General features: G+C 51.2%; 2 protein-coding genes and 1 long non-coding RNA gene across 9 annotated transcripts in view; 1 reads left to right on the top strand and 2 right to left on the bottom strand.

Moving 5' to 3' along the window:
• The window catches only part of Ano7 (anoctamin 7), a 31,966-nt gene extending 15,002 nt beyond the window's left edge, over positions 1-16,964 (top strand). For 2 of the 6 annotated variants that reach the window (XM_040752982.1, XM_040752981.1), the window contains exons 10-24: positions 330-420; positions 976-1,072; positions 2,229-2,372; positions 2,439-2,576; positions 3,172-3,270; positions 3,348-3,450; positions 5,019-5,130; positions 5,512-5,566; positions 6,998-7,095; positions 8,127-8,260; positions 9,177-9,382; positions 9,472-9,614; positions 14,018-14,108; positions 14,507-14,626; positions 14,794-16,964. In XM_040752982.1, the coding sequence (XP_040608916.1) occupies positions 330-420; positions 976-1,072; positions 2,229-2,372; positions 2,439-2,576; positions 3,172-3,270; positions 3,348-3,450; positions 5,019-5,130; positions 5,512-5,566; positions 6,998-7,095; positions 8,127-8,260; positions 9,177-9,382; positions 9,472-9,614; positions 14,018-14,108; positions 14,507-14,626; positions 14,794-14,871 (1,709 nt within the window). In that variant the 3' untranslated portion in view covers positions 14,872-16,964. Of the gene's footprint in view, positions 1-329; positions 421-975; positions 1,073-2,228; positions 2,373-2,438; positions 2,577-3,171; positions 3,271-3,347; positions 3,451-5,018; positions 5,131-5,511; positions 5,567-6,997; positions 7,096-8,126; positions 8,261-8,923; positions 9,383-9,471; positions 9,615-14,017; positions 14,109-14,506; positions 14,627-14,793 lie in introns of those variants that run through there. The other 4 variants (XR_005879790.1, XR_005879789.1, XM_040752983.1 and 1 more) reach the window with 4 other exon arrangements.
• Positions 4,521-9,277, bottom strand: LOC121142732. The gene is made up of 2 exons (XR_005879791.1): positions 9,145-9,277; positions 4,521-7,152 (listed from the first exon to the last, which is right to left on the bottom strand). It is a non-coding gene; the product is annotated as an uncharacterized LOC121142732 (long non-coding RNA).
• A 778-nt stretch (positions 16,965-17,742) lies between the features above and the next one.
• The window catches only part of LOC101834381 (high density lipoprotein binding protein), a 64,808-nt gene continuing 55,023 nt past the window's right edge, over positions 17,743-27,527 (bottom strand). For both annotated transcript variants that reach the window (XM_005077198.4, XM_005077197.4), the window contains exons 21-28: positions 27,134-27,288; positions 26,160-26,264; positions 25,809-25,943; positions 24,677-24,820; positions 20,988-21,173; positions 20,391-20,507; positions 20,026-20,154; positions 17,743-19,921 (exon numbers count right to left, since the gene is read on the bottom strand). In XM_005077198.4, the coding sequence (XP_005077255.1) occupies positions 19,835-19,921; positions 20,026-20,154; positions 20,391-20,507; positions 20,988-21,173; positions 24,677-24,820; positions 25,809-25,943; positions 26,160-26,264; positions 27,134-27,288 (1,058 nt within the window). In that variant the 3' untranslated portion in view covers positions 17,743-19,834. The remainder of the gene's footprint in view (positions 19,922-20,025; positions 20,155-20,390; positions 20,508-20,987; positions 21,174-24,676; positions 24,821-25,808; positions 25,944-26,159; positions 26,265-27,133; positions 27,289-27,527) is intronic.

Here is a 27,527-nt window from a genome sequence, read left to right as displayed (position 1 = left end):
CTCTGTGAGTTCAAGGCCAGCCTGGTCTACAAAGCAAGTTCCAGGACAGCCAGAGCTGTGACACAGAAATCCTGTTTCAAACACCAAACAACAACAAAAAGCACCCAGTAGATGGAGTCAAGGGGACCCTGCCACTGAGCCAACATGGTGGGAGAGTCCAGAGGTGAGGGTAGACGCTCAAGAGTCAAAGGCCAGATGAGACTCCCACGCCTCTCAGTATCCTTCCAGAGGTTCTAGTTCCCTTTGAGCTAAACCTGGGTCCCATAAGCAGATTCACCCCTAGAGAACACCCAATTTCTAACCATGGACCCTGGGCTTCCCCTCCGCAGGGTTTTACACAGGCTGGCTCCTGCCTGCAGCAGTGGTGGGCACGGTGGTGTTCCTGGTGGGATGTTTCCTAGTGTTCTCAGACATACCAACGTAAGTGCCCCCCTTACCTTAGCTCCCAAGGCTTCCTGTGCCCCATGGCACTAATAACAGCTTGTCAGGGGTGTCCCCAGGCTGGTCCTGACACTCAACCTTTTGTCCTTAGATAGTATGGGCTTTCCCTATAACAAATGACTGGCTTTGCGTTTTACTTTATTGTGTAGCTGAAAGTCCAGAAAGTTACCTTTCACTATCATTGTTGCGCGCTTTCAACAACAACTCTTTTTAAAGAAATGCTGGGTGGGGTTGGAGTTGTAGCTCAATTGATAGAGTGCCCGCCAAGCTTATGTGAGGCCGTGGCTTTGGTTCCCAGCGCTTCACAAGCCAGATGTGCTGCTGCACACCTGCAGCCCCGGGGGAGCCTCAAGGAACCCTCAGCTACACACCAAGTTCAACCGGCCTGGGGTCCGTGAGACCCTGTCCCCCAAGTAACACGACTACTGAGAGTTCTCGGGCTGGCAGAGCAGTGATGCCGGGAAGGTGGGGAGTGGTGATAACTTGCAGGCGGTGCGGTCCTTGGGCGCCTGGAACCACATCTGTACCTCACAGGCAGGAGCTGTGCCACAGTTCGGACGGCCTTGACATGTGCCCGCTCTGCTCTGACTGTTCTTTTTGGCCGCTTTCCAGTGCCTGCACCCTGGCCCAGGTATGGAGTGAGAGCTGGGGTCAGGGTGTTGAGGGCAGGCAGCTCCTATAGGGTCCTGGCTCGCTCTGTCAGTGCAGGCAGAGAGCCCTCTGCGAGCTCTGTCAACCCCGCTGCCCCCGACCTGGCATTCAGGTTAGGTCTGGTATGTCTCACAAATGACTCTCGTAGTGTCACAGTCGCTTTTACTGCTATACGTGAGACATGGCTGTCTTGGTTTGCTTTCTATTGCTGTCATAAAGCACCATGAACAAAAGCGGCTTGGGTTACACGTTCTGATCACAGCCCGCCAGGAAGGGAAGTCAGGACAGGAACTCAAGTCAGGAACCCGGAGGCAAGAACGGAGGCAGAGACCATGGAGGAGTGCTGCTCACTGGCTTGTTCACCAGACACTCTCTCAGCCTGATTTCTTACACCTCCAGGGACCCTTCTTACACCTGCCCAGGGGGCTGCTGCCCACCGGCCTTCTCTCATCAATATTAATCAAGAAACCACACCACGTACTTCCCTCAGATCAATCTGATGGAGATATTTTCTCATTTGAAGTTCCCGCTCCCCAGATAACCCTAGCTTGTGCCAAGTTGACAAAAACAAACCAGCATAAAAGACGACTAGCCAAGAAATCACCTGGGAACCTCAGACTAGCCAAGAAATCACCTGGGAACCTCAGACTAGCCAAGAAATCACCTGGGAACCTCAGACTAGCCAAGAAATCACCTGGGAACCTCAGACTAGCCAAGAAATCACCTGGGAACCTCAGACTAGCCAAGAAATCACCTGGGAACCTCAGACTAGCCAAGAAATCACCTGGGAACCTCTAGCTAAGGCATCTGCGGAAGATCTTAGGCACTGGCAGAACCAAGCCTGGTCTACATAGTGTGTTCCAGGAAAAAAAAAAAAAAAGAAAAAAGAAAAGAAAAGAAAAGAAAAAAAAGAGGAGAGAGACAGAGAGACAGAGAGACAGAGAGAGACAGAGAGACAGAGAGACAGAGAGACAGAGATCTGGGTGAAACTAGGTACTTCTTTTGACCGCTGAGCAGAACCTTCTCCTGTGGGTCTGGGGCACCACGGTCAGCCTGTGTGGGAAGATGGTCAGCTCCAGAACTGGGCCTGTCCTTGGGAAGACTGGGAATCCCCTTCTCCCCCTTTTCCCCTCCAGGCTGGGCGGCTCTTTGACCATGGCGGCACTGTCTTCTTCAGTTTGTTCATGGCTCTGTGGGCGGTGCTGCTTCTGGAGTACTGGAAGCGGAAAAATGCCACCTTGGCCTACCGCTGGGACTGCTCCGACTATGAGGACATTGAGGTAAGTGAGCTGGGCTGGGCGGTTCCTGGCAAGGGTCACGCCCTCCTGAGCCTGGTTCCCTTTCAGGAGAGGCCTCGGCCCCAGTTCGCTGCAAGGGCTCCTACGACAGCCCTGAACCCCGTCACCGGGGAAGATGAGCCCTACTTTCCTGAGAAGCGCCGCGTACACCGCATGCTGGCTGGCTCTGTGGTTCTCCTGATGATGGTGCGGGGGTCCGGCCACCCTGCCTTCCTCCTCCACCTCCGTCTTCCTGAGCCCCGGGGGCCTTTCCACTCTTGCTGTCTCCTCCAGACTTAAGACCCTCACTGCCCTCCAGAGAGGCCCCGTGCTGTGTGCCTCAGGGAAGGGAGGGTCTGAACCTAGGCCAAGCGGTGGGCTTTCGTGTGGGGTGGGTATGTGCCATGAGGGGTTCTGGAAGAGCTTCTCCATGTGTGACTGGGGCGCCCACTAAACAAGGGGACAGATTCTAAAAATGAATTCCGGGCACACTAATCCCTTTGGTACCTTCTAGCCAAAGACTGCTTAAAAGGACCCCGCCCTTTCCAGGTACTGTGAACCCCAATTTGGGGCTGTAAAGAGGGGGTGAATGGGGCACAGTTCTCCAACACTGGGTGTAAGGACAACATACAGTAACCATCTGGCAGCCTAACCTGCCCCACCTCTGCAGAACCCAGGGGACACAGGCAGGCTGCACATGGGAACCCCCTGGATAAGGACCCAGAGGCCTGTGCTAGCCTACGGCCTGAGGGTGTGGGTGCTGGGTCCACACAGGGCGCTCGGGACTTCTCTGGTCCTGCAGGTGGCTGTGGTGATTATGTGCCTTGTGTCGATCATCCTGTACCGGGCCATCATGGCTGTAATTGTGTCCAAGTCAGACAATGCCTTCCTCTCGGCCTGGGTGAGTTTCCGCTGCCTGTTCTCATGGGGCTCCCGACCTTGCTCCTGCGCCTGCTCTGATCACCTGTTCCCTATCAGGCTCCACGGATTGCCAGCCTCACGGGGTCAGTGGTGAACCTCATCTTCATCGTCATCCTCTCCAAGGTCTATGTGGTCCTGGCCCAGGTCCTAACAAGATGGGGTGAGTACTGACCAAATCGATACAAACATGGACCAGCTACCATGGACCCATATCCCCAAAGGGATGTCTCCTTAAAATGCACGGGCAGGGAGGGCCTCAGGGACAGGACAGGGGGCCCTGCTTCTCCTGGCTTCCTCACAAGATCCCTCAAGCTTGTGGAGTTCTTGGAATGAGACCAGAGCCTCTAGAACAAGGATGGGGACCTCCATTAGATGGACTAGGGGTGGGGGCTTAACTGTGACCGGCTCAGACCACTCCAAATGGTCACCACCTGTCTGCGCATCCTCTGTCTCTGTCCCCAGGAGCAAGATGCCTCTCCCTCTGCCACTCTTCCCCACTTCCAATTCTGTTTCTGTCTTCAACTTTCCCTGGAGCGAATGCTAAGAGGCCTAACCACTCTTCCCACAAGGGCCCGAGGGGAGGGGACAGAGCAAACTCAGGGTACAATGGTCACGATGGAAAGGGAATGCAGTGCTAAGGGAGGTCTCTAGGTAGGTACTAGGGGAGCTTTTACCCAGAAGGGGACACAGGTAGCAGTGTTCCAAGAAGAATGAGAAGGGAGCAGGAGCTGGAGTAGGTTTTCCCAGAATTGTGGGACTCTGGCTCCCCTTTTGTTTCCACATTGGTCTTGGCAATTTTTGTACTATAGTTCAACCCTCACCTAGTCTTGAGCAGAAACTCTTTTGTCCTTGGACATCTCCCAATCTTATATACACACTTTTAAATATTATTACATGTGCTGGGCGGTGGTGGCGCACGCCTTTAATCCCAGCTCTCAGGAGGCAGAGGCAGGTGGATCTCTGTGAGTTCGAGACCAGCCTGGTCTACAAGAGCTAGTTCCAGGACAGCCTCCAAAGCCACAGAGAAACCCTGTCTCGAAAAAAAAATTATATATATATATATAATATATATACTATTATATGTATTTAATGTATGTGTGCTCACATGTCTTGGCTTGTGTGTGTTTATGCCACATTAGTGCTTTCCCTCCCGGTCAACGATTCCAGGTACTCTTAATTGTATTAGTTATCTTTGTTGCCACTGTGATAAAAAAAACCAGACAGAAAGACTTCGTGTAGGAATTATGTATTCCTGACCACAGTTTCAGAGGTGGCAGCCCATCACAGCAGGGAGGGTGTGGTACCCAGGAAGCAAGGAGGGGGATACAGGACAGGATCAGGTGGAACACAGACCCTGCTTTTCCATGCAGGCCCGAACTTCCACCAATTCCCAATAACAGTATCAGCATATTATTGATCCGTCTGATTAATAATATTGATCCATTGATAGCATTAGAGTCCTCATGAGCTAATACTCTCTGGAAACAGCCTCAGGGACAGATCAATCTCATTTCACCTATTCCAGTAGACAATCAAGATTTACCACTGCCTTCATCAACATGTTTGAGGAAAATTTAGATAAAGTTAGGACTGCTATATGTTGACCCCCTCCTTTAATGAAGTTCTTTAAAATATCTGGGCAATGTGGCTTCCGCCCCACCCTGGGTGGTGGGGTCTCTTGGGCAGGGGCAGTGCCCTGGGGACTGAGTGAAAGCCCCCCATGCACAGAGATGCACCGGACACAGACGGCATTCGAGGATGCCTTCACCCTCAAGGTGTTCGTCTTTCAGTTTGTCAACTTCTACGCCTCACCTGTGTACATTGCCTTCTTCAAGGGCAGGTAAGTGGCCACCTCTCCCCTGTGGCTCACCCTGTCCGCTGTGCTCAGGAGCAGGTGGAGATAGGTATCCATCCCCTGTGGCTCACCCTGTCCGCTGTGCTCAGGAGCAGGTGGAGATAGGTATCCATCCCCTGTGGCTCACCCTGTCCGCTGTGCTCAGGAGCAGGTGGAGATAGGTATCCATCCCCTGTGGCTCACCCTGTCCTCTGGAGCAGGTGGAGATAGGTAGCCAGGGCCAAGGACTGGGCAAGAGTGATGGCAGGGGCTCAGAGGGCACAAGAGATCCAGCCTGTGCTCCCCCGGGCCAGGCCTCGGGGTGGGAGGACAGAGATGACTCTCAGTATCTAGTCCCTCACAGGCTCACAACTTGGATCCTACTAGGTTTGTGGGATACCCAGGCAACTACCACACCTTGTTTGGAGTCCGGAATGAAGAGGTGAGTGTGCTGGACACGCCCAGCCAGGGAGCGGACGCTCCCTCTGTACCCACCCAGGCCTTAATTTGACGCCATTCTTGGTACCCACCTTCCACTAATGTCCAAGCCAGAGGCCAGGCTTACAGCTGCTTCCCAGGACTCCAGGACTTTTGACCATATCAGGCCCAGGTCCTGATTCGCAGCCACTGTGTAGAGAACACACACGCCACGGGTCCCAGCCCTTCTCTGCTGTCACCCAATACACGCCCTGAGGCATCTGAGTCTTTAGGGCGCCCATCCCTCGTGAGCCCCAGCACCGTCCCTGCTGGCTGGGAGGACACTGCGGCCGGTGCCCCACAGACTCATTGCCTGGGCTTCTCCCTCTAGCACTAGTGGGCTCCGCTTGTCTTTGGGACCTGGGGACTCTGGGAATCAGGAGAGTCTGGCTTCTCAGATGAGCAGCGGTCTTTGCAGAGGAAGACACGTAGGTTGTCTCTGGAGGTGACAGGGGCTTCAAGACACCAAAACATAAATACCAAGAAGGAGTAAGGAGTGGTCCCCATGTTGTCCAGACATCCAAAGAATTTCTCTCTCCACTTGCGGCCTTGTTAGCTGAGGGCCAAGCAGGGTTAACCAGAGGTATAGGCAGTGTGGTGGGGACATCTGGGCCTGTCCACTCGTGGCTGTGGAGCTGGACTTGGGGGACATGGGGTTCCGTGGCCACTACTGAGCAATGGGTCCAAAAAGACCCTACTCTTCTTAGAGGAGGGAGAACAGGCATCTTCCCATGGCCCGGGCCATTAGCTCATCTTACTGCAAGGTGGTTCACCTCGTCAAGGGAAGCTGTCCACCTTTACGTTAAGGGGAAGGAATTGTGTGGGGAGGGGCAGCGCAGAGCAACTGGGCCCCTACCCCAGGAGCTTGACTGTGGCTGCTGTGCCAGATTACACAGCTCTCAACTCTTAGTGAGTTGCCCAGTTCAGACTGGCTTAGGTGAGAAAAGGGTTACCACTTGCTCTTGTGTTGAAGTTACTGGAGACTCTGTGGTTCAAGAACGGCCAGATCCAGGTGCTGCCCTCAGCACGGGCTGAGTTCTCAGGGTTTTCCGACCCTGTGAGGATGACATCCCACGGTGTGACTGAACTTCCCGGGCTCGGCATGCATTCCTAGCAACCCCTGGGGGGTGATTCTTTACTGGCCACATGTTGGGTCTTCCCTGGAGCCCGAGGCTACCGTGGGCTGAGGAACGATAGGGCACACACTGCAGCTGCCCAGTGGCTGTTCCCATACAAACTGAAGTGAGGTGGGGAGGGCGGATCTCTGCAATTTTCAAGGTACTCCAGGCATGTCCTATGGGAGGTGGGGGTAGAGAAGCCACCTTCGAGGCATAGAGAAAGCCAGGCGTGTGTGTGCCTGGTCCCTCCCCCGGCTAACCTGAAGTTGCTGCTGCAGTGTGCTGCTGGAGGCTGCCTCATCGAGCTGGCACAGGAGCTCCTGGTCATCATGGTGGGCAAACAGATCATCAACAACGTGCAGGAGATCTTTGTGCCGTAAGCCACCTCTACTCTGCCCCTGCAGCTTCTAGGGATCAGCATTTCCTAAGAGTGCTGGGAGAACAAAGAGGAGGCAGAACCTTCCCGTCATATTGCGAGCTTTACAACAGCCTCTTCCATCTGTTGTTATGGTTGGGGTGTTGGGGAGCCTGTCATCAGCACTGCCTCTGGAAAGCTCTGTCAGGGGAAGCCTGGGTTCCTCAGAAGGAGGCCACATAGGCCAGCACGTATTTCCTACCAACATGAGAAGAAGCGAGGGGAGGCCTTGGGCCTCAGGCTTGACTCCTAGACTAGTGCCTGCTTCAGGTTCCCTTGTTTTAGGGACCAGCCATCCCTGTCCCACTAGCTGGAACTGTGGCCTCCCTCACAGGTTTGAGTCCTCTAAAGGGATAGCATCCTGCTTGAGGCCATAGCAACCTCCAAAAGGCAGTGCTCGCCCTGACGCTACAACTATAGCAGTCCCTCTCTGGAAGCACCCTGATTCCCTGGCATTCAGTGGGACGAGGGAGCCCAGGGTGAGGCGTGCCAGAGCAGGTACAGGCCCTGTGAGGAAGCCAACAGACACCTGTGCCCCCACGCAATCTGACAAGCAACACATGTGTTCCATGCATGATCCCTCACAAGTTCTGACAAAGCCACATCTACACAGGACTGACGCAGCCACATGGATGTGGTCCCAGTATGATGCAGTCAACACACCCAGCCCCATGGCCCCAGCTTTCCTGAGACTCAGCTCTTGCCCTCACTAGCTCCTCCCTGGCCCTCGCTATGGCCCCACCCTCCAAAGGCTCCAGGGAGCCAGAATGACTTTCTTGAGGACACAACAGGGAACCAGAAGGGCCAGTGGCATCATGTCCCATAAAGGGGGCCCAGGGCCTTGGATGAGCCTGACCTGCAAGAGTACAGCCCCTTGCCCTGCCCAGCCTCGCCCCAGAGCAACAGCCCCTCAGGGTGCACGTCCTTCAGACCAGCTCAGTCATCAGCTGGATGTGGGAACAGCCATGGCATCGCCCACTTTCTGCCCGCAGAAGGCTGAAGGGCTGCTGGCAGAAGCTGTACTCCAGGAGAAGGAAGGCTGGCGTGGGGGCCCACCCAGCACCTTGGGAGGCTGACTACGATCTGCTGCCTTGTGAGGGGTTGTTCCACGAGTACCTTGAAATGGGTAAGACCCACACTGGCCCTGGCCTACCTTGAAATGCAATGTGTCACTGGGAGGTGACTGGGGGACACGTGGGGCCCTGGGAGACAGGCCGATAGATACCTGGAGATGCAGTGGTGACAGAGTGAGGGTCGGGGTGGGGGAAGTTTGGGGGTGCCTGGGGACCGAGGCTGTGTACTAGGGAAAGAACATCCTGAGGTAGACTCTCTGTCATGTGAAGTGAGGTACACCTGGACCATGTCAGCCTAGAGGACTGATTCCCTCCAGCAGGTCCTCCGAAGCTGTGAAACTGCCAAGTGGTGGTCCATACCCATGGCTTGAGGGGTGCGATGGTTTTGACAGCCGGGTTTTGCCTGGCTAATACAAGGGAGATCTGGCACAGTCATAACTTAGTGAGCACAGGGTCTCAGCAGAACACATGAGTGAGTTGCTTGGCAACCAAAGCATAACCGGTTACAGTTGCAGGATCACTCTGGATAAAAGACAGGGTGGGTTACAGGAAGCGGGTTGATAGTATGTATCCTCACGCCCGACACAATGACATCTGAAGACCTCGCTAGCAATTTTACAGAAGACCCATGCTACCCGTGGAGTTTGGGGACCGTAGCTCTAAAGCCACAGACAGGTTTTGCTTTCCTTGCTGACATTAAGCGTCCTTGACTTCAGGTGTACTGGGTGGCGAAGGCCATCCAAGGAGCACCAAGATCAGAGCAGTGTGGATCAGGGCTTCAAGCAAGCTCTGGATCCAGTCAGGAAGGTGGGCAGTGATCCTTGGGCTGCATACAGCAGGAGGGGAGGAAATAGGGTGAAACCAACGATCTGGTGCTTTGGAGGGCAAGCTGGGCGTCCCTACCCCATGCCCGCCACGGGCTGCCTGAGAGGTTTACCAGCTCCACCAGCAGCTACTCCTGCCCGGCAGTGCTGCAGTTCGGGTTCGTCACCATCTTCGTGGCCGCCTGCCCGCTGGCGCCGCTTTTTGCCCTGCTCAACAACTGGGTGGAGATCCGCCTGGATGCGCGCAAGTTCGTGTGCGAGTACCGGCGCCCGGTGGCCGAGCGCGCCCAGGACATCGGCATCTGGTTCCATATCCTAGCGGGGCTCACACACCTCGCGGTCATCAGCAACGTGAGCTCCCGGGCCGCCTGCTGGGTGGGGCGGGAGGAGCGGGGCGGGGTGAGGGTGCCGCTGACCCCGCGCTGACCCCGCGCCCGCAGGCCTTCCTGCTGGCTTTCTCCTCCGACTTCCTGCCCCGTGCCTACTACCGCTGGACACGCGCCCCCGACCTGCGCGGCTTCCTCAACTTCACGCTGGCGCGCGCGCCGCCCGCCTTCGCCGCCGCGCACAACCGCACCTGCAGGTGAGCCCGCGGCGGCAGAGTGCGGGACTCGCTTCCTGTGTTGTTGATCCACTCCTCCCCCGATGCCCCAACTCACCCCCCCTCCCCGAGATACAGGGCTTTTTGTTGGTCTCGAGACCTTCGCTCATGTATCTGAGGATGGCCTCGAACTCTTGCAAAAGAAATTTAAGATTTTATGTATGAGTTTGCCTACATGTCTGTATGTGATCAGGAAGGCCCTAACAGGGCATTGATTGTATCCCCTGCAACTGGAATTACAGATGATTGTGAGCCACCATGTGGGTGCTGGGAATTGAACTCAGGACTTCTGGAAGAGCAGCCAGTGCTCTTAACCTCTGAGCCATCTCTCTAGTCCTTTCTTATCTTTTTTCCTTCCTTCCTCCCTCCCCCCCCCCCCATTCTTTTTTAATGTGCATTGGTGGTTTTTTGGTTTTGGGTTTTGACTTTTGGTTTTTCCAGAGGGTTTCTCTGTAGCTTTGGAGTCTGTCCTGGAACTCGCTCAGTAGACCAGGCTGGCCTTGAACTCACAGAGATCTGTCTGTCTCTGTCTACCTTGTGCTGGGACTAAAGGGGTGCACCACCACCACCCAACTGTGCATTGCTGTTTTACCTGCATGTATGTCTGTGTGAGGATGTCAGATCTTGGCATTGCAGACAGTTGTGAACTGTTGTGTGGATGCTGGGAATTGATTCCAGATCCTCTGTGAGAACAGTCAGTGCTCTTTATATATATATGTATATTTATATATCTTGTTTTTATTGAGCTATACATTTTTTCTCCACTCCCCTTCCCTCCTCCCCTCTCCTATTCCACCCTCTCCCATGCCTCCCATGCTCCCAATTTACTCAGGAGAGCATGTCTATTTCCCCTTCCTAGGCAGATCCATGCATGTCTCTCTTAGGGTCCTCTTTGTTTCCTGGCTTCTCTGGGGTTGTGGACTGTATGCTGGTAATCCTTTGCTTTATAAGTCTAATGTCCACCTATGAGCAAGTACATATTATATTTGTCTTTCTGGGTCTCGGTTACCTCACTCAGGATTTTTTTCTAGTTCTGTCCATTTGCCTGCAAATTTCAAGATTAAAATTTTTTTTTTACCGCTGAATAGTACTCCATTGTATAAATGCACCACATTTTCTCTATCCATTCTTTGGTTGAGGGGCATCCAGGCTGTTTCCAGGATCTGGCTATTATGAATAATGGAGCAGTCAGTGCTCCTAACTGACGAGCCATCTCTCCAGCTCCTGGTTTTTCTTGGGAAAACAAAAGAACCAAAGCCAGCCAGCCAACGCAAACATTGATTCTAGCCTGGAGAACTTGAGGTGGTGTGTGTATTTCATTTGTCGAATCTTCTGTTAGTGATTTGATCACAGTGGGGTTTTGCACATTTCACATGAGCTTGAAAACATTTTCTTAACTTTGGAGCATGTTTACAGATATACCCTTTAGGCCAGCGTTCTTACTTTTTAATTTCTGAGGATGGAGTTAACTCTATCCTCTCCAGTTTACCTTGCTCTTACATCCTGTTTTTTGTTTTATGTATTTTGAAGTTACATTTTTTTTTTTTTTTGGTTTTTCGAGACAGGGTTTCTCTGTAGCTTTGGAGGCTGTCCTGGAACTTACTTTGTAGACCAGGCTGGCCTCGAACTCACAGAGATCCGCCTGCCTCTGCCTCCCGAGTGCTGGGATTAAAGGCGTGCACCACCACCGCCCAGCGTGAAGTTACATTTTTTAACTATACATTTTCCAATGAAGCCCTCTCTTCCTGCACAGTGATCTCCACCCACCTATTTGGTATTTAATACCCAATAGCTCCATCTTGTTACAGAGTTTTGGCTTTATTTAAAAAAAAAAACACAGAGAATATTCTTAGTTGTGCTAATCAGATTTAATGGTGTATCTTCTTAACTCTGAGATTGTAATTGTTCCTTGCACAAGCTAGTTCTCTCCTCCACCATGTGGGACCTGGGAATGGAACGCCAGCCACCTGGCTTGCTGGCAGGTGCCTTCCCTACACAGCCACCTTGCTGGTCCTGCAGGTACTTCTTATGAATTGTCCTCCCTCAGAGCACCTTGTTATTCAGGAAGGCTGTGTGATGGTAGGCTCAGGGTTTTGTTGTTATTTGAGACGGATTGCCCTGGAGTTCACTGTGTAGACTAGGCTGGCAGTGATCCTCTAGCCTCTGCTTCACAAGGGCTGGGATTACAGGCATGTGCTGCCATGTTGGTCAGTTCTTTAGATTTTTTTTTTTAAAGATTTTTTTTTGAGCTGAGGATCCAACTTAGACCCTTGCACTTGCTAGGCAAGCCCCACCCCCAAAAATATTTTTATGTGTGAGAGTGTTTTGCCTGTGTGTGTGTATGTGTATAACATGTACACATTGCCCACAGAGAAAGACCAGAACAGGGCATCAGGCTGGACATAGCAGTAAATGCCTTAATCCTAACACTTAGGAGGTAGACGTTGGCAGGTCTCTATATAGCCAGAGCTACATAGTGAGACCCTGTCTCAGAAAACAACACACACACACACACACACACACACACACAGAGAGAGAGAGAGAGAGAGAGAGAGAGAGAGAGAGAGAGAGAGAGAGAGAGAGAGAGAGAGAGAGAGAGAGAAAGCGAGAGCGAGAGCGCATTAAGTCCCCTGGAACTGGAGTTATAGACAGTTATGAGCTACCATGTGGGTGCTGGGAACCAAACCAAGAACTCTTAAATGCTAAGCCATTCCAGCCCCTCAGTTCTTTTTTTTTTTTTTTTATGAGACAGGGTTTCTCTGTATTGTTTTGGAGGCTGTCGGTCCAGCCTGGCCTCGAACTCACAGAGATCCGCCTGCCTCTGCCTCCCGAGTGCTGGGATTACAGGCGTGCACCACCACCGCCCGGCTGCCCCTCGGTTCTTATACATACACATATGAAAATATTTCTGTGTCCTTGTCCTTCAAATAACAGATACAAATTACAGAAGTCATTTTGCTTGTATTTTGGGAAATATTATTCATTTGTGACTTGCTATGCCACCCTTGTAAAAAATATAATGGATAGAAACAATTAGAGAGGAGGAAGGGGTTTATTTTAGCTCTTGGGTTCTTAGGTTTCAGTTTACGGTTGCTGGTATTTGAGTTTGCTCCTGAGTTTCTGCCAACCCCAGTGGTGCCACCAGTTGGGGAATACATGTTCAATACATGAACCTTCAGGGATGTTCCAGATCCAAACTGTAACAAGGATTTTGATTTCAATGATAACGTTTTTAACTTTCAAGATTTCTCCCCTGCCCCGCCCCACACGGTTCCCTAGTGATGCTTTTCCTGGAGTGTGGAATGTCCATCTTTACCATCTCACAAACACAGGAAGATGTCAAAAGATAAGCTGGTCTGAGATAGTGCAGGAGCGGAAGGTAGCATGTTCTGATAAAGCCCCACTCCTCAACCTCCCTAACACTGTGACCCTTTAATATAGTTCCTCATGTGTGGTGACCCCCCAACCAAAGTTATTCTTGTTTCTACTTCACAATTGTAAGTTTGCTTCTCTCATGAATTGTAATGTAAATATCTATGCCTTCCCTCTTTGATTTATTTATTTATTATGTACACAGTGTTCTGTCCGAATGTATGCCTGCAGGCCAGAAGAGGGCACCAGATCTCATTATAGATGGTTGTGGGCCACTATGTGTTTGCTGGGAATTGAACTCAGGACCTCTGGAAGAGCAGCCAGTGCTCTTAACCTCTGAGTCATCTCTTCAGCCCAATATCTGGGGTTTCTGATGGTTTTAGGCAACCCCATGTGAAAGGGTTATTTGGCCCCCAAAGGGGTCACAACCCACAGATTAAGAACCGCTGTGGTGCCAGACGATGGTGACACACACCTTTAATCTCATCACCCAGATGAGACAGGTAGATCTCTGAGTTCAAGGCCAGCCTGATCTACAGAGTGAGTTTTAGGACATCTAGGGCTATTACACAGTGGAACACTGTCCTGGAAAACCAAAAGAACTGTTGTGGTGAGGAAATATTACACAGTGGAACACTATCTTGGAAAACCAAAAGAACTGTTGTGGCAGATGCTGGCTTGTAGAGATTACATCTTCTGGGTGTAAGTAGATGGACATCATTTGTAGAAGCCTTATTGGGCTGTTACATCTATTAAAGACATTTGCAGCTTACCCCAGTGGGGTAAAGCGACAACCTTCTTAATCCACCCATTCAGGCCCTCACCAGTTAAAGATGCTATCTGAGTCCCTGTTTAGGGGTAAGTCCTATTTCAGGGACCATTGGCAGAAAGCTGGTCTGTGGGCGGCACTAAAGAGGCAGAGAAGAGGACATGGAGAGGCTCATTCTAGACGGACCACTTGCCAGCTAGGGCTCAACCCAAGAGCACTTCCCCGAGTCTTGTGTCTCTTGCAGGTACCGGGCTTTCAGGGATGATGATGGACACTATTCCCAGACTTACTGGACTCTCCTGGCCATCCGCCTGGCCTTTGTCATCATCTTTGAGGTATCCAAGACATCTGAGAGTTCTTTCAGTGACTTACATCCCCTTGCTGGCCCCTGTACCCCTGACTTGCTTTGCCTAACCTAAGCCAAGCCTGTGGCATGGGAAGGGCAGTCGGACCAAATGAACTCCCCCTCTGTTTTCTTGACCCATCACAATTCTGTGCATCTCACTTTCCCTTGCTGATCTGTCCCTGGCTCATGAGCTAGCAGCCATTGGGTGCTTTGTGGATTGCAAGGTGCTATGGGGAACTCTGAAGGGCTATACACCCTGGTCTGAGGTCTAGGCCTCTGCTCCTCCAGCAGTTCCACTCACCTGGGGAGCCTGCCTGGTCCCCTGAAGGCTAGTCTGGGCTTTTGTTTGACCAAGGGCCGGGGTTGGGGTGGGGGTTCTACCACCAGCACGTGGTGTTCTCCATCGGCCGTCTCCTGGACCTCCTGGTTCCTGACATCCCAGAGTCTGTGGAGATCAAGGTGAAGCGGGAATACTACTTAGCTAAGCAGGCCCTGGCTGAGAATGAGGTGAGCACCCAAGCCCTGTCCCTCATGCTCTCTCAGGCCATGTGACTAACCTTAGTTTCCACCTGGTCAGTCTTGAGAGCACATCTACAGAGTAGATGAAGGACTGAGGGGCTTTGTCGTCTCTTCTATTCTGTAGTCAATCTGACAATTCACTTTCTTCAAAACAGGCTCTCCTTGGAGCAACAGGAGCGAAGGATGACCAGCTTCCAAGCTCAGAGTCTGGGCCTTCCAGCCTAGGGTCTTAGAACTGGTGACCTCTGGGCAGTGGTGGCACACGCCTTAAATCCCAGCACTGGGGAGGCAGAGGCGGGTGTATCTGTGTGTTTGAGGCCAGCCCGGAATACAGAGCTAGTTCAGGGGCAACTAGGGCTGTTACACAGAGAAACCCTCTGGGGGTGGGGGTGGGGTCGTGACCTTCTCTCCCCCATCTCTGAGGTTACAGTATGGGTTACTGGAAGCTGACACACTTGCCTGGGAGGCTGCTGAAGATGCACTAGGAAACAGTTCATGGTGCATGGCCTTGGAGGCCATGGTTGTGCTCCTGCTACCCCCTACCCTTGTTTAAGAATAGCCATGACCCTTGGCTGCCAATCTCTGGCTCACACGTACTGCTTGATCACCACCCCTGCTGGATACTGCTTAAGGCTCCCCAAATGGAGCCTCAGTGCTTAGAGACTTCTGTTGGCCTTCAGGGGGCTGTCCCCTACTGCCATTCCTAAGTTCCATGAGCCAATGATTTGTCCCCCTGTATCTTGGAGGGGCTGTATGAAACGCTGGCTTCTGTGGCTCTCATTTTCACAATGCTGGCCAATGTACTCAGAAGCTGTCCTTCCCTTGTCTCATCCATAACTTTCTCTTGTCCCCAACAGGGAGAATCCCTGTTTCCTGTCCCCAAACCAAAGGCTAAGAATCCTCTGTATGCATTCCTGAAACTTAGTGACCAGGAGGCTGCTTTATTGTTGACATACCCTCCCGCCCCTACCCCCAGGCAGAACTCCTCTGTTAACCGAGCTCTTTTGCAGCATTCCTTGTGATAGTGTAGGGTCAGCCACCCCTCCAGACCCACCCTCTGCCTTTCCACACATGCCACGCATGCTCAGTACACATCTGCTCGAAGACCTGATATCACATGGCAGGCTACAGTAGGAAGCCTGCTTCTGCCCCTCCCTTCAAACAATTACCCAGGGCCTCTGGGTCCTCTGGATCTTGGTCTCTTTATCCCGACAGATAAAGGGCCTCTGCAGTATCCCCTTTGTCTCCTGTGCCTTCCAGTGCGAGGCCAGGGACTCAGCACATAGCCAACACAGAAGGGAGTAAGGCTGTGGAATGAAGCCTTACCCCTTATAGCGGAAACAGAAAACAAAAACCAGAAACCAGATTTCTGTAACAACTAGTGGACCATTATCCTCCATTCTGTGTTTACATACAATTACTTTTCAAACTGGGTACAACTTGGGCCGTTTCCTGTTGCTCAACATCTGTTAGCTGGGTTAACTGATAGTTAATTGCCACTTAGTTCCTAACCTAGCCGCCCACTCATGATGGGATATGGGCCTTTCCTCTCTTCTACCATCCAACCATGCTGGAATAAAGGTCTGAAAGTCACTACTTATCTGGGCTTATTTCTGTAGGGTTGTTAGGACTGGTGACAAGAGGGATATGCAGTTTTGGAAGGGCTGTGAAGCATACACATTTCCTTTGAAAACCTTTTCCAAACCATGCTCTCACCCACCCACCCATTGCTGAAACTTCGGCAGCTCCTGGCCTCAGATGTGGCTCTGCTTACTCTGGCATCAGACGTGGGTGAGGCTGCCCACTGACGCTTGCATGGCTGCTGGACAACCTATTCAGCTCAACGAGTGCACTTGCTAGGGAAAGCCTTACTGCATGGACCACACGTCCTTTCTTCAAGCTGTTTCTTCAGCTGTTACAATCTCTAAAATCTGCCATTGTGTGTATGTAAGCTTTGTGTGTAATGTGGGGCGTGTGTGCCACACACAGAAGTCAGGAAACAATCTTGTGGGGCCAGCTCTTCCACTGTGGGCTCCAGGGAATGGGCGTAGGCCAGCTGTGCAGTGGTTTGAATAACTACTGCCCTGCATGGCTTTGCCAGTTGGGATACTCCATCCCCATCTGGGGATGTTTAGGCGGTACAGCCTTGCTGGAGGGAATTTTAGGGAGTGGGCTTTGAGAAAAAGTGTGCCATTCCAGTTGGTGCTCTCTGCTTCCTATTTATGGGCCAAGATGTGAGCTTTTTGTCTCCTGCGGTTATGCTGTACCCACTACTAGAGATTTGAACCCTCTGGAACCATAAGCCGAAATAAACCTTCTGAAAGTTGCCTTGTCATAGTGACAGAAAAGTAATTTACTGGCTCTATCTTTACCCAAACAGAAGAGAATGCTTGCTTTCACTTGAAGGAACTTCATGTAAACAATGCTGAAATCAGTGCAGGGGGGCCCACACTTAAGACACACCTTACCCATCCAGGACAACTAAGCCAGGATTGAGCCAGACTCTCAACGACTTCCACTGTACACCAGGGTCTTATTTATTCCCCCACTGTGGGGTCCAGTTTGTCTGGAGCCATTCTGCATATCCTGGGATGGAGATGCTGGGTTACCAGCCTTCTCAGCAAGAGGGGCTCTGCTCGTCCCTAGCTCCTTTAGCCAGTTTAATGGGATCTTCTACCTCATGGGGACTGAAGTTGCTCTGCCTCCACCACCTCCTTCCTTCTCAGCTCCCACTGCCCACAGGCAGGGATCTCCCCCAGACCCAACCTCCTCAGCCTGGGTGTTGGGAGCCTGTCAGGAACATCAACAGAAAACCAGGGATGTTGCTGGTTTTTGTAAAGACCATGCTGTTACCCAAGCAGAGCTGTCTGTGAACAGCGCTGGGGCAGCCACTAACTAGGATGAGAGGTTGGGTCAAGGTGCAGGAGCAGACAAGACTTCCTCATGGAGACGCCACTCAACAGCCCATCCCAAGGGACAGAAAGGAACAGTGCTAAGAGCTGCTAGAGAATCACAACATTGATTAGGGAATTATCCAGGGACACTGTTACCACTTAGTCACAAGGAGAGAATATAACTTCATAAAATGAGTCTCATCACACTGATTCTGGTTTCGGGTTTTATTTTAGAATTTATAAAATTCCAGTGTCATCCATATTCATGAGCCTTTACACATGTTTGCATATAATCTCCAAATTCCAAAGTTAAGGCCAAGGGATGGGTGTAGCTATGGAAACATAGGACATGGAAGACATTCAACAAGGAAGAAAGGACACTCCCATCCCTGCCTAGACCCCTCAACAGCGTGGAGGCTGCAGGGAGGTGACCTGGGCACAGTCAATTTCATAGTCCTTATTAACAATCAGAGACAAGGAATGAGACCCTCACAGTATAGGGTAGGGTTTACATACATCTACAGCGCTTAGCAATAAATGGAGATGTGCAAAATCCTGTGGTGATAATTTAACCTTTACCTTCTGTGGAAGGAAGAGACTGGATGTTGTAGGATGACGATGAAGAAAGATGAGGGGCAGGAAGAAGCCAGGTGTCCCCAGTCTTGTGCAGATGGGAGAAGAGACGGCTCCAGGGAAAGGCAGGGAAGCCCCCTCCCCGTCTTACCCACCTGGCTCAAGCCTACTGAGCACAGTAGCTGTTCTCTCGCACCGCAGTACCATCCCTGTAAGTGGGTACCCGTGGGACTGCTTCATCTACAGGGAACTCAAGTTAGACTTGAAAAGCAATTCTGGATCCACTTAGGAGCTAGAGTCTACAGGTGGCCAAGCGTGAGTTATCAGATGAACAGTGAAAGGCTTGGGGAAAGTGTCACAGGAGAAGTGACAGTTCCCAGGGAAGGCCATGAGATGGGCACAGGTTGGCTTTTCTAGGAACCCACCTATCTGGGACAGGACTGTTACTAGTTGATTATATGACCTGGAAATAAAAGACCTGTCCTCAGTCTCCACAACCCAAGAGGGACACTTCTGCTGGGGATCACTTTTCCTGGTGAGGGCTGGCCTGAAGCCATGCTAGCCGGGGCCAGTGGCCCAAGTTACTTCCTGCACCTGAGAGAAGGCCTCTCTCAGCTGGCAGCACTCCCTGCATGGGGTCTTTTTCATTCTGCCTTTCCTTCTAATCCATGCTAAACGACAGCCTCTATTGATGACACCTGCCGGAAGCTGCAGACTCAGGCTGGCTGGGAATAAATGAGCAGCTTGCTCTGGACCAGCCCCTGAACCTTGCGGCCTGAGAAGCACCAGCTTTCACCCTCCTCAACTCAATGGCAAGCCCAGAATCACCACAAATGCCTAAATTAAGAAGACCTCGAGGAGTGGTGCTAACCCACAGAGAGCACTACCATACTGGCTGAGGTAGAAAGAAGGCAACCAAACACCAGGCGTCTGGGCGAGGCAAACGGGCCAAAGGTTGTGGGAAAGTTGAGCTGTCACTTAGGGTCAAGCCCCCTCCCCACCCAGTCCCTACCTCCCCTTGTCCCCAAAGTCTCAAGCCACCCCAGCCCACTCTGACAGCCATGCCTCTAGGGTACGCTGGCGCTGCAGTAGAAGCCCCTGCTGCTTTCAGAACCCAAAGTGGTGTCATCAGTACTGAGGACCCAGGCCACCCCTCTACCCACTCCATCACCAGGACATCTGACCTCTTGCTGTCCGAAACCATGCCTTCCTCCTCCTGTAGCCTGTGCTAAGCAGATTTTGACAGCCAAAGAAGCTGACTGCTTTCCACAAAGAGGAAGGTCTGGGCAGGAGGGAGGTGGGAAAGGAAGAGGGCAAACGTTTTGGCTTTTATAAAGTCAAGGAAATTTATTTCCTGAGGTCATGACACAGGAAGTCAGCTCCTAGCCGCTGTGGAGCTCTGGTGTGAAGGTCAGAGTGCTGACTACATGCTGGGTGGACCAGAAGCTGGAGTCTGTGATCACGAAATGCTCGAATACCTTGCTTAGTGTTTCACACACTGGCGTGCCTGGCCCAGAGCACAGCATCAGGAGCAGACCCTGAGCCTGCTGGGCGCTGACCAGGCCTGGAGAAGCAGCCACACAAGGCCAGCCCACCAGGCTTTGCTGCGAGACCTCGGGGAGGGGGAGAGCATCAACAATTTACGAGGGTCCAGCTGCTGGGTCAGATTGAGACAAACCATTGTGTGGTTGGGTTTGGGCAGCAGGCTGGAAAGGTTTCTTTTTGATCATTATCGTTTGGGGCCCCAAGGGAGGGTCTTGGGAGCCACCTGAGCCCCAAAACTGGGAAATTCTTCAGAGCTGCTCATATCAGGAGCCTGTGGGGAGGGAAGACACACTTTAGCACGGGCGGTTCTCCCCTGCAGTCTCCACCCCCCCCCAGCTTGGCCAGAGGGAACCGGCAGCACAAGCGCCATCTGACCTTCTCACTGCTGTTGGAGGTCCAGGGAGCATCTCGCACCACAAAGCCTTTGGATGGTGCCTTGGACTCTTCATGTGCCGGGGGCTTCATGTAAACCTGCAGCGCCTCACTGTCCACCACATCAGCCAGCTGCATGGCACAGGGAGATGGTGCTGGTCAGCCTACAGCCAGCCAGCCGAGCCTCCAACAGCTACACCACTGGCACCCACCCACCCACTTGCCCCTGTCTGTGGAAGCATGTGAGTGACTTGGCTGTCACTTGAGGATCATGGCAGGTCTCCAGTTAGTCAAGGGGGACAGGGTGCCTCAGAGCTTGGCCTGGGCTGGCTTGAGGCCCCCAATGACCCTGCCCACTCAGGACTCACATATTCCTCCTCTAGGTTGAGGATGTGGTCGATAGCTTCCTCCACATTCTCTGGGAGTCCTGTCACAGTGACACAATTGGGGTCTGGAGCTCCAGTCTGTGGGAAGCGAATGTCCACCTGGAAGAAGCATTGTCAAACAACGGCATTAAAGGGAGGACTCTAGACCAAAGTCCACCACACTTCTATTTTTAGTTAGGGAAGGATTTCCCTCTGAACTCAGGAACATTTAAAGTTTGGTTTTAGGGTTCTTCACTTGAGGAAGTCACTTGCATCATCCTGCCAGGACTACCTGGTTTCCTGAAGGCTAAGGGTTCCGAGTGTATGTGTGTGTGTGACTGTTCTGTCCTGTCTTGCAGAATAAGAGTATGCAAGTGGCCTGATGGCCTAGTGGCCCTTTCTGTGAGCCCTCATTGTACTTAGCAGTGAGGTCAGAGTGCAACACTGTCCTACAGCATGTCCTAATACCTTAGAAGCAAATTCTCAAGCCCTCCTAGCTCTGTTGGTCAGCAGCATAGGTAGGAGCCTGCAGGTTTCCAGTGCTGCCCCAAAGGATGGGAGCGCTCATTCTTGTGCTTCAGGTGATGACTGTGGACTCACCTTGAACTCATCCATGATTTTCCGGATGGCTTTGCCTCGGGCACCAATAATGCGGGCATGCACACGGTGGTCCAGCTGGACATCCTCAGAAACCATCTGCTCAAGCTCACCCACAATTTTCAAGATAGCATCACGGGCAGCTTCAGTGTTCTTCTCATACCCTGTGATGGTGATTTGGTCCTGAGGCTTAAAAAGGAGAATTCAGTCAGAAGTGTGTGACTCTTCTGGGACTCCCCAGGACAAGCAGTGTGCTGACCTAGCAGGCTGGTCTGAGGAGGTGACACAGTGCAGGTGAATGGATGGCATTAGATGGATGAATGCATCAAGACCTCACCTTAGGAAGACATTCATCCTCTCAGAGGAACAAGGCAGAAAAAACACATCAGGTAGCTGATCTAAAACCACAGGATACAGGTTGGAAAGATGGACCTGCAGTAAGTGCTTGGTATACCTGCAGAGGACCAGAGTTCCTAGCAAATTCCTAATACCCATGTTAGGCAGTGATTCTAGCTCCAAGGTCTGATGCCCTCTTCTGGCTTCTGTGGATACCTGCACTCATGAGCTCACACAACAATGTGCATAATTTAAAGTTAAAAGTTACATCTTGGGCTGGAGAGATGGCTCACTGGTTAAGAGAGTGCACTGCTTTCATAGATGACCTGGGTTTGGTTCCCAGCCCGGGCAAAGCTGCTCCATTATCTGTAATTCCAGATCTAATGACTTCTTCTGGCCTCCTTGGGTACCACACATGGGTGGTGCACACATATATGGACACATAGGGAAAACATTCACACACTCAAAAAATAAAATTGTAAACAAGACAAACACAGACTTAACATCCATTAAGCCGAAGGACAGGTATATTAATTATATATTTCAGTATATACTATTTAGTGATATGACTCTGTGGATAAAAACGCACTTGCTGCCAAATCTGATAACCTGTTTGATTCCTGTAACTAAGATGGTGGAAGGGTAAAAACCACTCCCTGTGATCTCCACATGTGTGCTGTGGTGTGTGTACATGCATGTACACACATGCAAATAAATGTTAGGGAAAAAAAGAAGACAAGGCTAGGAAGGACCCCTGCCCACAAAGATGGAGGAAGTACCCAGCAGGTGAGCTCAAGGAAAGCAGGCACAAGGTTGGGGACTACTATGAGGCAAAGTTCTCAGCCCAGGACCTTGGAGTTCTCTCTGCTCACTCAGGCCTCCCTGTACATGAGCGAGGACCAGCAGACTCAACAGATCTGAGCAACAGTCAGTTCAGGGAACACGGAAGGACAGTGGGAGCAAAACAGCAGCAGGGTTTCAGTCTCCAGGATAACCCACCCAAAATAAAAGGACAGAACACACAGAGACTACAAAGTAATACCTGGAATTAACATTAGGAGGCAGAAAGATCCAGCCTGGTAGGGAAGCAAGAGATCTAGGAACAAGGGGAGAGGCAGTAGACTAAGAACTTCCTGTCCAGACTAAGGGGAAGGCCAGGCAGTGGATCCAAATAAGGTTCACCAAAACCAGGCATGCCATGGCCAGCACACTCATCAGCTCTGTAAGTGAAGTGAAACTCTCAAAGCAAAAAGCTGTGGATGTGAAGAGATTGGGGCTGGCAAGATGGCTCAGTGGGTAAAGGCACTTGCTGCCAAACCCAATGAGTTCAATCTTTGGGATCTACTTGGTGGAAAGAAACAAAATGATCCTCTAAGCTGTCCTCTGACCTCTACACACATGCTGTGGCGCATGTGTGCCCTTATACATAAAGAGATGTGTCTGCTCTACCCTACTTGGTTCACAAATTAGCTAAGTAGTCAAAATGGTGAAACAACTCCTACAAAAGTTGGTAATTACAGGGAAACTGGAGGGAGATAAGGCATGGTGAGGATAACTATATAGATAAAATTTATATATACATATATAATTTATATAACATTTATTTGTCCTCACTATACACCCCCCCAATTTGGGAATATGATTTTATATATATATATTCTCCAAATTGAGGGTTGGAGAGAGAACTCAGCTGTTAAGAATGCTGGCTGCTCTTCCAAAGGACCAGGTTCAATTCCCAGCACTGACACGGTAGCTAACAACAATCTGTACTCCAGGTTCCAGGTTATCTGATGTCCTCTTCGGGCCTCTGGTCAGCACCAGGTACACACTAGGTGCATAGACATACATGCAGGCAAAACACCACACATGTTCAAACAACAAAGTCAACTGAACTCGTGTGACTGGAAGATTCAGACGTCAACAGTGAAGGTAAATGACGTGGAGGTGGAGATGGAAAAGAGGGAAGGAAGGGCTGGGGAGATGGTTCATTAAGAGCACGGCTGCTCTTTCAAAGAACCTGGGTTCAATTCCCAGCACCCACATGGCAGCTCACAATGTTTGCAACTCCAGTTCCATGGAATCTGACATCCTCACACACGGGCAGGCAAAACACCAATATACATTAAAAAAAAAAAAAAGAAAAAAAGAAAGAGGAGACCTCAGCTGATGGGTGCTCACCCTAGTGCTGCCACTGGTGCACGTCTGGGCATAGTGACCATGGCCAAGGGGCTTGAAAAATGCTAAAGCAGAGCTGGCCCATGCCTAAAGGGCGGAGGTGTCAGCAGGAGATCAGGAGTACTGTTCTTGGAGGGCCAACTGAGAGGACTTGGAGGCTAGGTGGAATGGACTGTCTGCCCACCAGGTAGAACCAAGTTACCCTTCATACTGTTCTGTTTAATGTACAATAGGAGGCTGTGCAGAGCTCATCAGGGACCATGGAAAGTGGAAAGGGGGATGCAGAGAATCAAGACCTGGCTGGCTTTTGTCCATCTGCTTCCAGTAGCTCAGGGAAGCCTGGCCACACAGTGTGCACACAGGCAAGCATATGGCTCAAGAAGGACCCAGCTGGAGGGTCAGGGCTGGCTGTCACGAGTGCCAAAGTAGGCACAGGGAGCTTAAAACTGCCCCATACCACAGACAGAAGCACACAGCTGACAAGTACTAAGCCCTGGCCCATAACTTGAGCTGAAATCAGATGTTGTCCCTCTAATTGATTTATCCACTTATTTCCTACTTGAAAATTATAGAAGCTGTGTAAGTATACTTCCTAAGCCAAGTGGCACAGCAGTGCATGCCTTTAATCCCAGCACTCAGAAGGCAGAGGTAGATACAACTCTGATTTCAACGCTAGCCTGCTTGTATCTAAGTCATTCTACTTACCAATAAAGATTCAGGAGTCAGATATTGGGGTGAAAACCTGCTAGCTCAGAGAAGTCAAGAAGCAACCAGCTGACATTTCTTTTCAGCTGGAGACCCAGCAAGAGAGCATCTCTCTATTTGGTCCAAACCAAAAAGGCCCACGAGTCTCTAAATCTCTCTCCACTCCTTTTTGTACCCCTCTCTCCAGCCATCTTTCTGGGTCCTCTGTACTCTCCATGGCTAATTCTTATCAACTAGTCACTGGCTCCACTCCCTGATCCAAGGTTAATTTTATTAACAGTCTCAGAGTTTCACAGTGTGATCAAATATCCTGCAATGCTAGTCTACTCTACATATTGAGTTTCAGGACGGTCAAGGCTAGAAACCTTGTCTCAAAAATAACAAAACAAAATCTAGGTTGGTAAAGGCAAAGGCCCACGGAGCGCACGGACTCCACCTGCCCAACTGTTCTAACCACATCTCAGATGTCATCTTACCTGGTTCCCATCATCTTTATCAGGAAACTGGATGTTCACATCATGCTCCAAGCGGATCTGGGTGATCACTGCCCCCTTTCTCCCGATAATTTTGGGATGGTATTTGGGGTCTACAGTGACGCTCAGCTTAAAACTCCTTAAAGCCTACAATGAGGTGTCAAGGAGGCAGAGTTGGGGAGAGGAGAGGAGAGAGAGCAATGAGCACTTATTTTTAAAGCTAAGCCACTTGTACCTGATCACCCCCACCCCCAAGACAGGTTTCTCTGTAGTGCTGGCTATCCTGGAACTCAGAGAGACACACTGGCCTCTAGTTGAGTGACACCACCGCCCAGCTCCAGCCTGATCTTCAAAACACAAGCCAGAACTTCTAATGCTCACTAAGAAGAGGGCCTTTCACTCTTGTGGTGCAGTCCTGCTACAGAACTAGAGGCCTTGCTCATGCCTCACCTAGTTCCCAACTGCTCTGAACAGGCTGATGCCTGTCCAGACGGGTAAGACGGTCAGTCCCTTCTCGCTTCTATTCCTACTTCCTGAATTTAGGACCCAGGGATCTGATGATTCGGTTTGACAAGAATAAAATCTAGGTCTTTTAGGGCTGGCATACAGAAGAGGCCAAAAGGCAGTAAAAGCCTGTCTGCCCACAGGACAGATAGATAGTTCAGGACTTCCACAGCTAAGGCTAGATCTGCACCAGAGTGGTCATAATGTGCATAAGTTTCTAAGCTGTGCCATTACTGGACTATGCTGCACATACACACACACGCACGCACTCACGCACATTCCCCAGAGTCACATTCTGGTCAGTTCCCAGACCTCCCAACTCCTGAAGCAGCAGGTCTCTCAGAATTCTCTAGAGCACTCTGCCAGAAGTACAGGAGTAAGCTACTTGTCCCTGAGACAATGTACTATCTTCTACTCCTTTTGTAGGAGCTGATAGATCAAAGTATTTCTCTTGATTTGGGGAGTAAGAGAAACTCAGAGCTGGGCCTTTAGCTTTTCCATAGCAGGACGACCAGATTCTGCCAACACAGCAATGACACCTGGCTTCACCTCCTGCCCTAACGTCTGAAATATGCTCTGAACCAGACTGTTTCCGACCCCAGCCCAGGCAGACAGCTTTGTTCTTGCTTACCCGATCTTCCTGTTCAGCCTGTAGCTCCTTTACTCGATCAAGTAGCCCGGTCTTAGCCCTGTCCAAATTTGCTGCAAGGCCAGTGATAGCGATGATGTCTGACTGCAGTTCGGGAGCTGGTACATGTATATTCACCTGTCACAACAGAGGCAGCTTCATGTCGAGGGGACCACAATGGAAAGGGAGTGGTGCTCATCTGCCTTGGGGAGTTTGAGGGAGACTGGGAAGGTCAGTGGCTGACTGCACAAAGCAAAGGAGGCAGAGCGAATACGGGCTGATGAAGGGCACCAGCACTCAAGAGAACCACGGGCTTTTCTCCAGAGAAAGTCCCCTCCAGTGAACATGACGTACCTCAAACTCATCCATCATCTTGCGGATTCCGCTTCCTTTCTGTCCAATGATATAGCGGTGAAGATCAAAGGGTACCTCTACCTCAATGGTGACTGGAACCAGGGCCTACAAGGACAATGGTAAAGATTAGGCTAAGACCTGAAGGCAGAATGGCCTCATAATCTCAAGGCCAATGGTCCTGAAGACAACAATGTGCCTTTTTAGAACCTGCTGTCTGTCACGTCAGTCTGACCAGCTGACAGACCACACGGTCTCAATGCACAATGAACAAGGCGGGACAGGGAGCCCAGCCTAAGGTAATATGGTAGAGGGTCACCCTTGCACCCACACTTTATGCCTGCATTGTAGCAGGCCAAGGCCCAGGGGGAAGACACAGCACACAGAGGCCCAAGTCTTGGCATGTCTCCGTGGTTGTGCCAACTCTGCCAAAGCCTGTATGGGTTGCAAGGACAGGTGGATGAGTCCTCTGCACAAGTCTCAGCATGTGCTGTCTATCACCATCCCCTCAGTCTTTACTCTCGCACAGCACCTACTGCTCTCTCTCAGCCAACAGATACTGCCACGCAGGCACTGTCTGTAAACTCTGGTGCCGTCACGGTGCTTACAACGGGATTTGGCACATAACTCATAGTTATGGCAAACCTGAAGTAGACTATCTCTACTTCAGTTGGGGAAGGAACGGATACACAATAGATTGACGAGAGGCTGGAATTCACATTCACCTACTGCTAAGGAGATTCTTTTACAGACGCCATGGCTATGGCCTAGAGGCTAGGCCCTAACACTGCTGTCAGGGTATAAACTGTAGAATTCTGCGTCCTGGTGAGAAATGGCCTCCCTGGGCTGTGTGACCAGTCAAGAAAGGCACAGAGCAAATGCTTGTACTTTTAGGACCAAACGGCAGCATCTGTAGTCTGCTGCCACCTGGGCAGGGTCTGAACCACGGAGGAAGAGAAAGAGCGAGGCAAACGCACCTCCAGGGCTTCCTTGGCAGCCTCGCATTTCTCTTTCCGGCCAGAGATGATTATGATGTCACACCTCCTGGGAGAGCCAGGGTCAGTCTCTTTGGCCTCTCTGCCCTCTCCAGCTTCATCTCCATTCTCCTGGATGGAAGGCTCTACACTGTGAACTAGGAACAAAGGGGAAAGCCTAGTTAACAACTGCAGAGGTGTGAGTCACACACACCAGTGAGCCACAGGCGTGCACAAGTCCCAATGCCTGGGGAGGCTGTGCCGCAGCACTCACCACAGGAGACTTGTATGCAGATGCTCAGTCCAAGTGACCTGGCTCTGGACAGGGAATGGCAGGGTTTCAGAGATTTGGGAAAGATAAGGGAGAGGACAAGATATGCTCACGAGAGTTCCTCAT

The sequence above is a fragment of the Mesocricetus auratus genome, unplaced genomic scaffold, assembly GCF_017639785.1.
Source record: "Mesocricetus auratus isolate SY011 unplaced genomic scaffold, BCM_Maur_2.0 Super-Scaffold_100010, whole genome shotgun sequence".
Lineage (NCBI taxonomy): Eukaryota > Metazoa > Chordata > Mammalia > Rodentia > Cricetidae > Mesocricetus > Mesocricetus auratus.
Note: the sequence above shows the minus strand (reverse complement) of the source record. Positions and strands in the feature narration are given on the sequence as shown.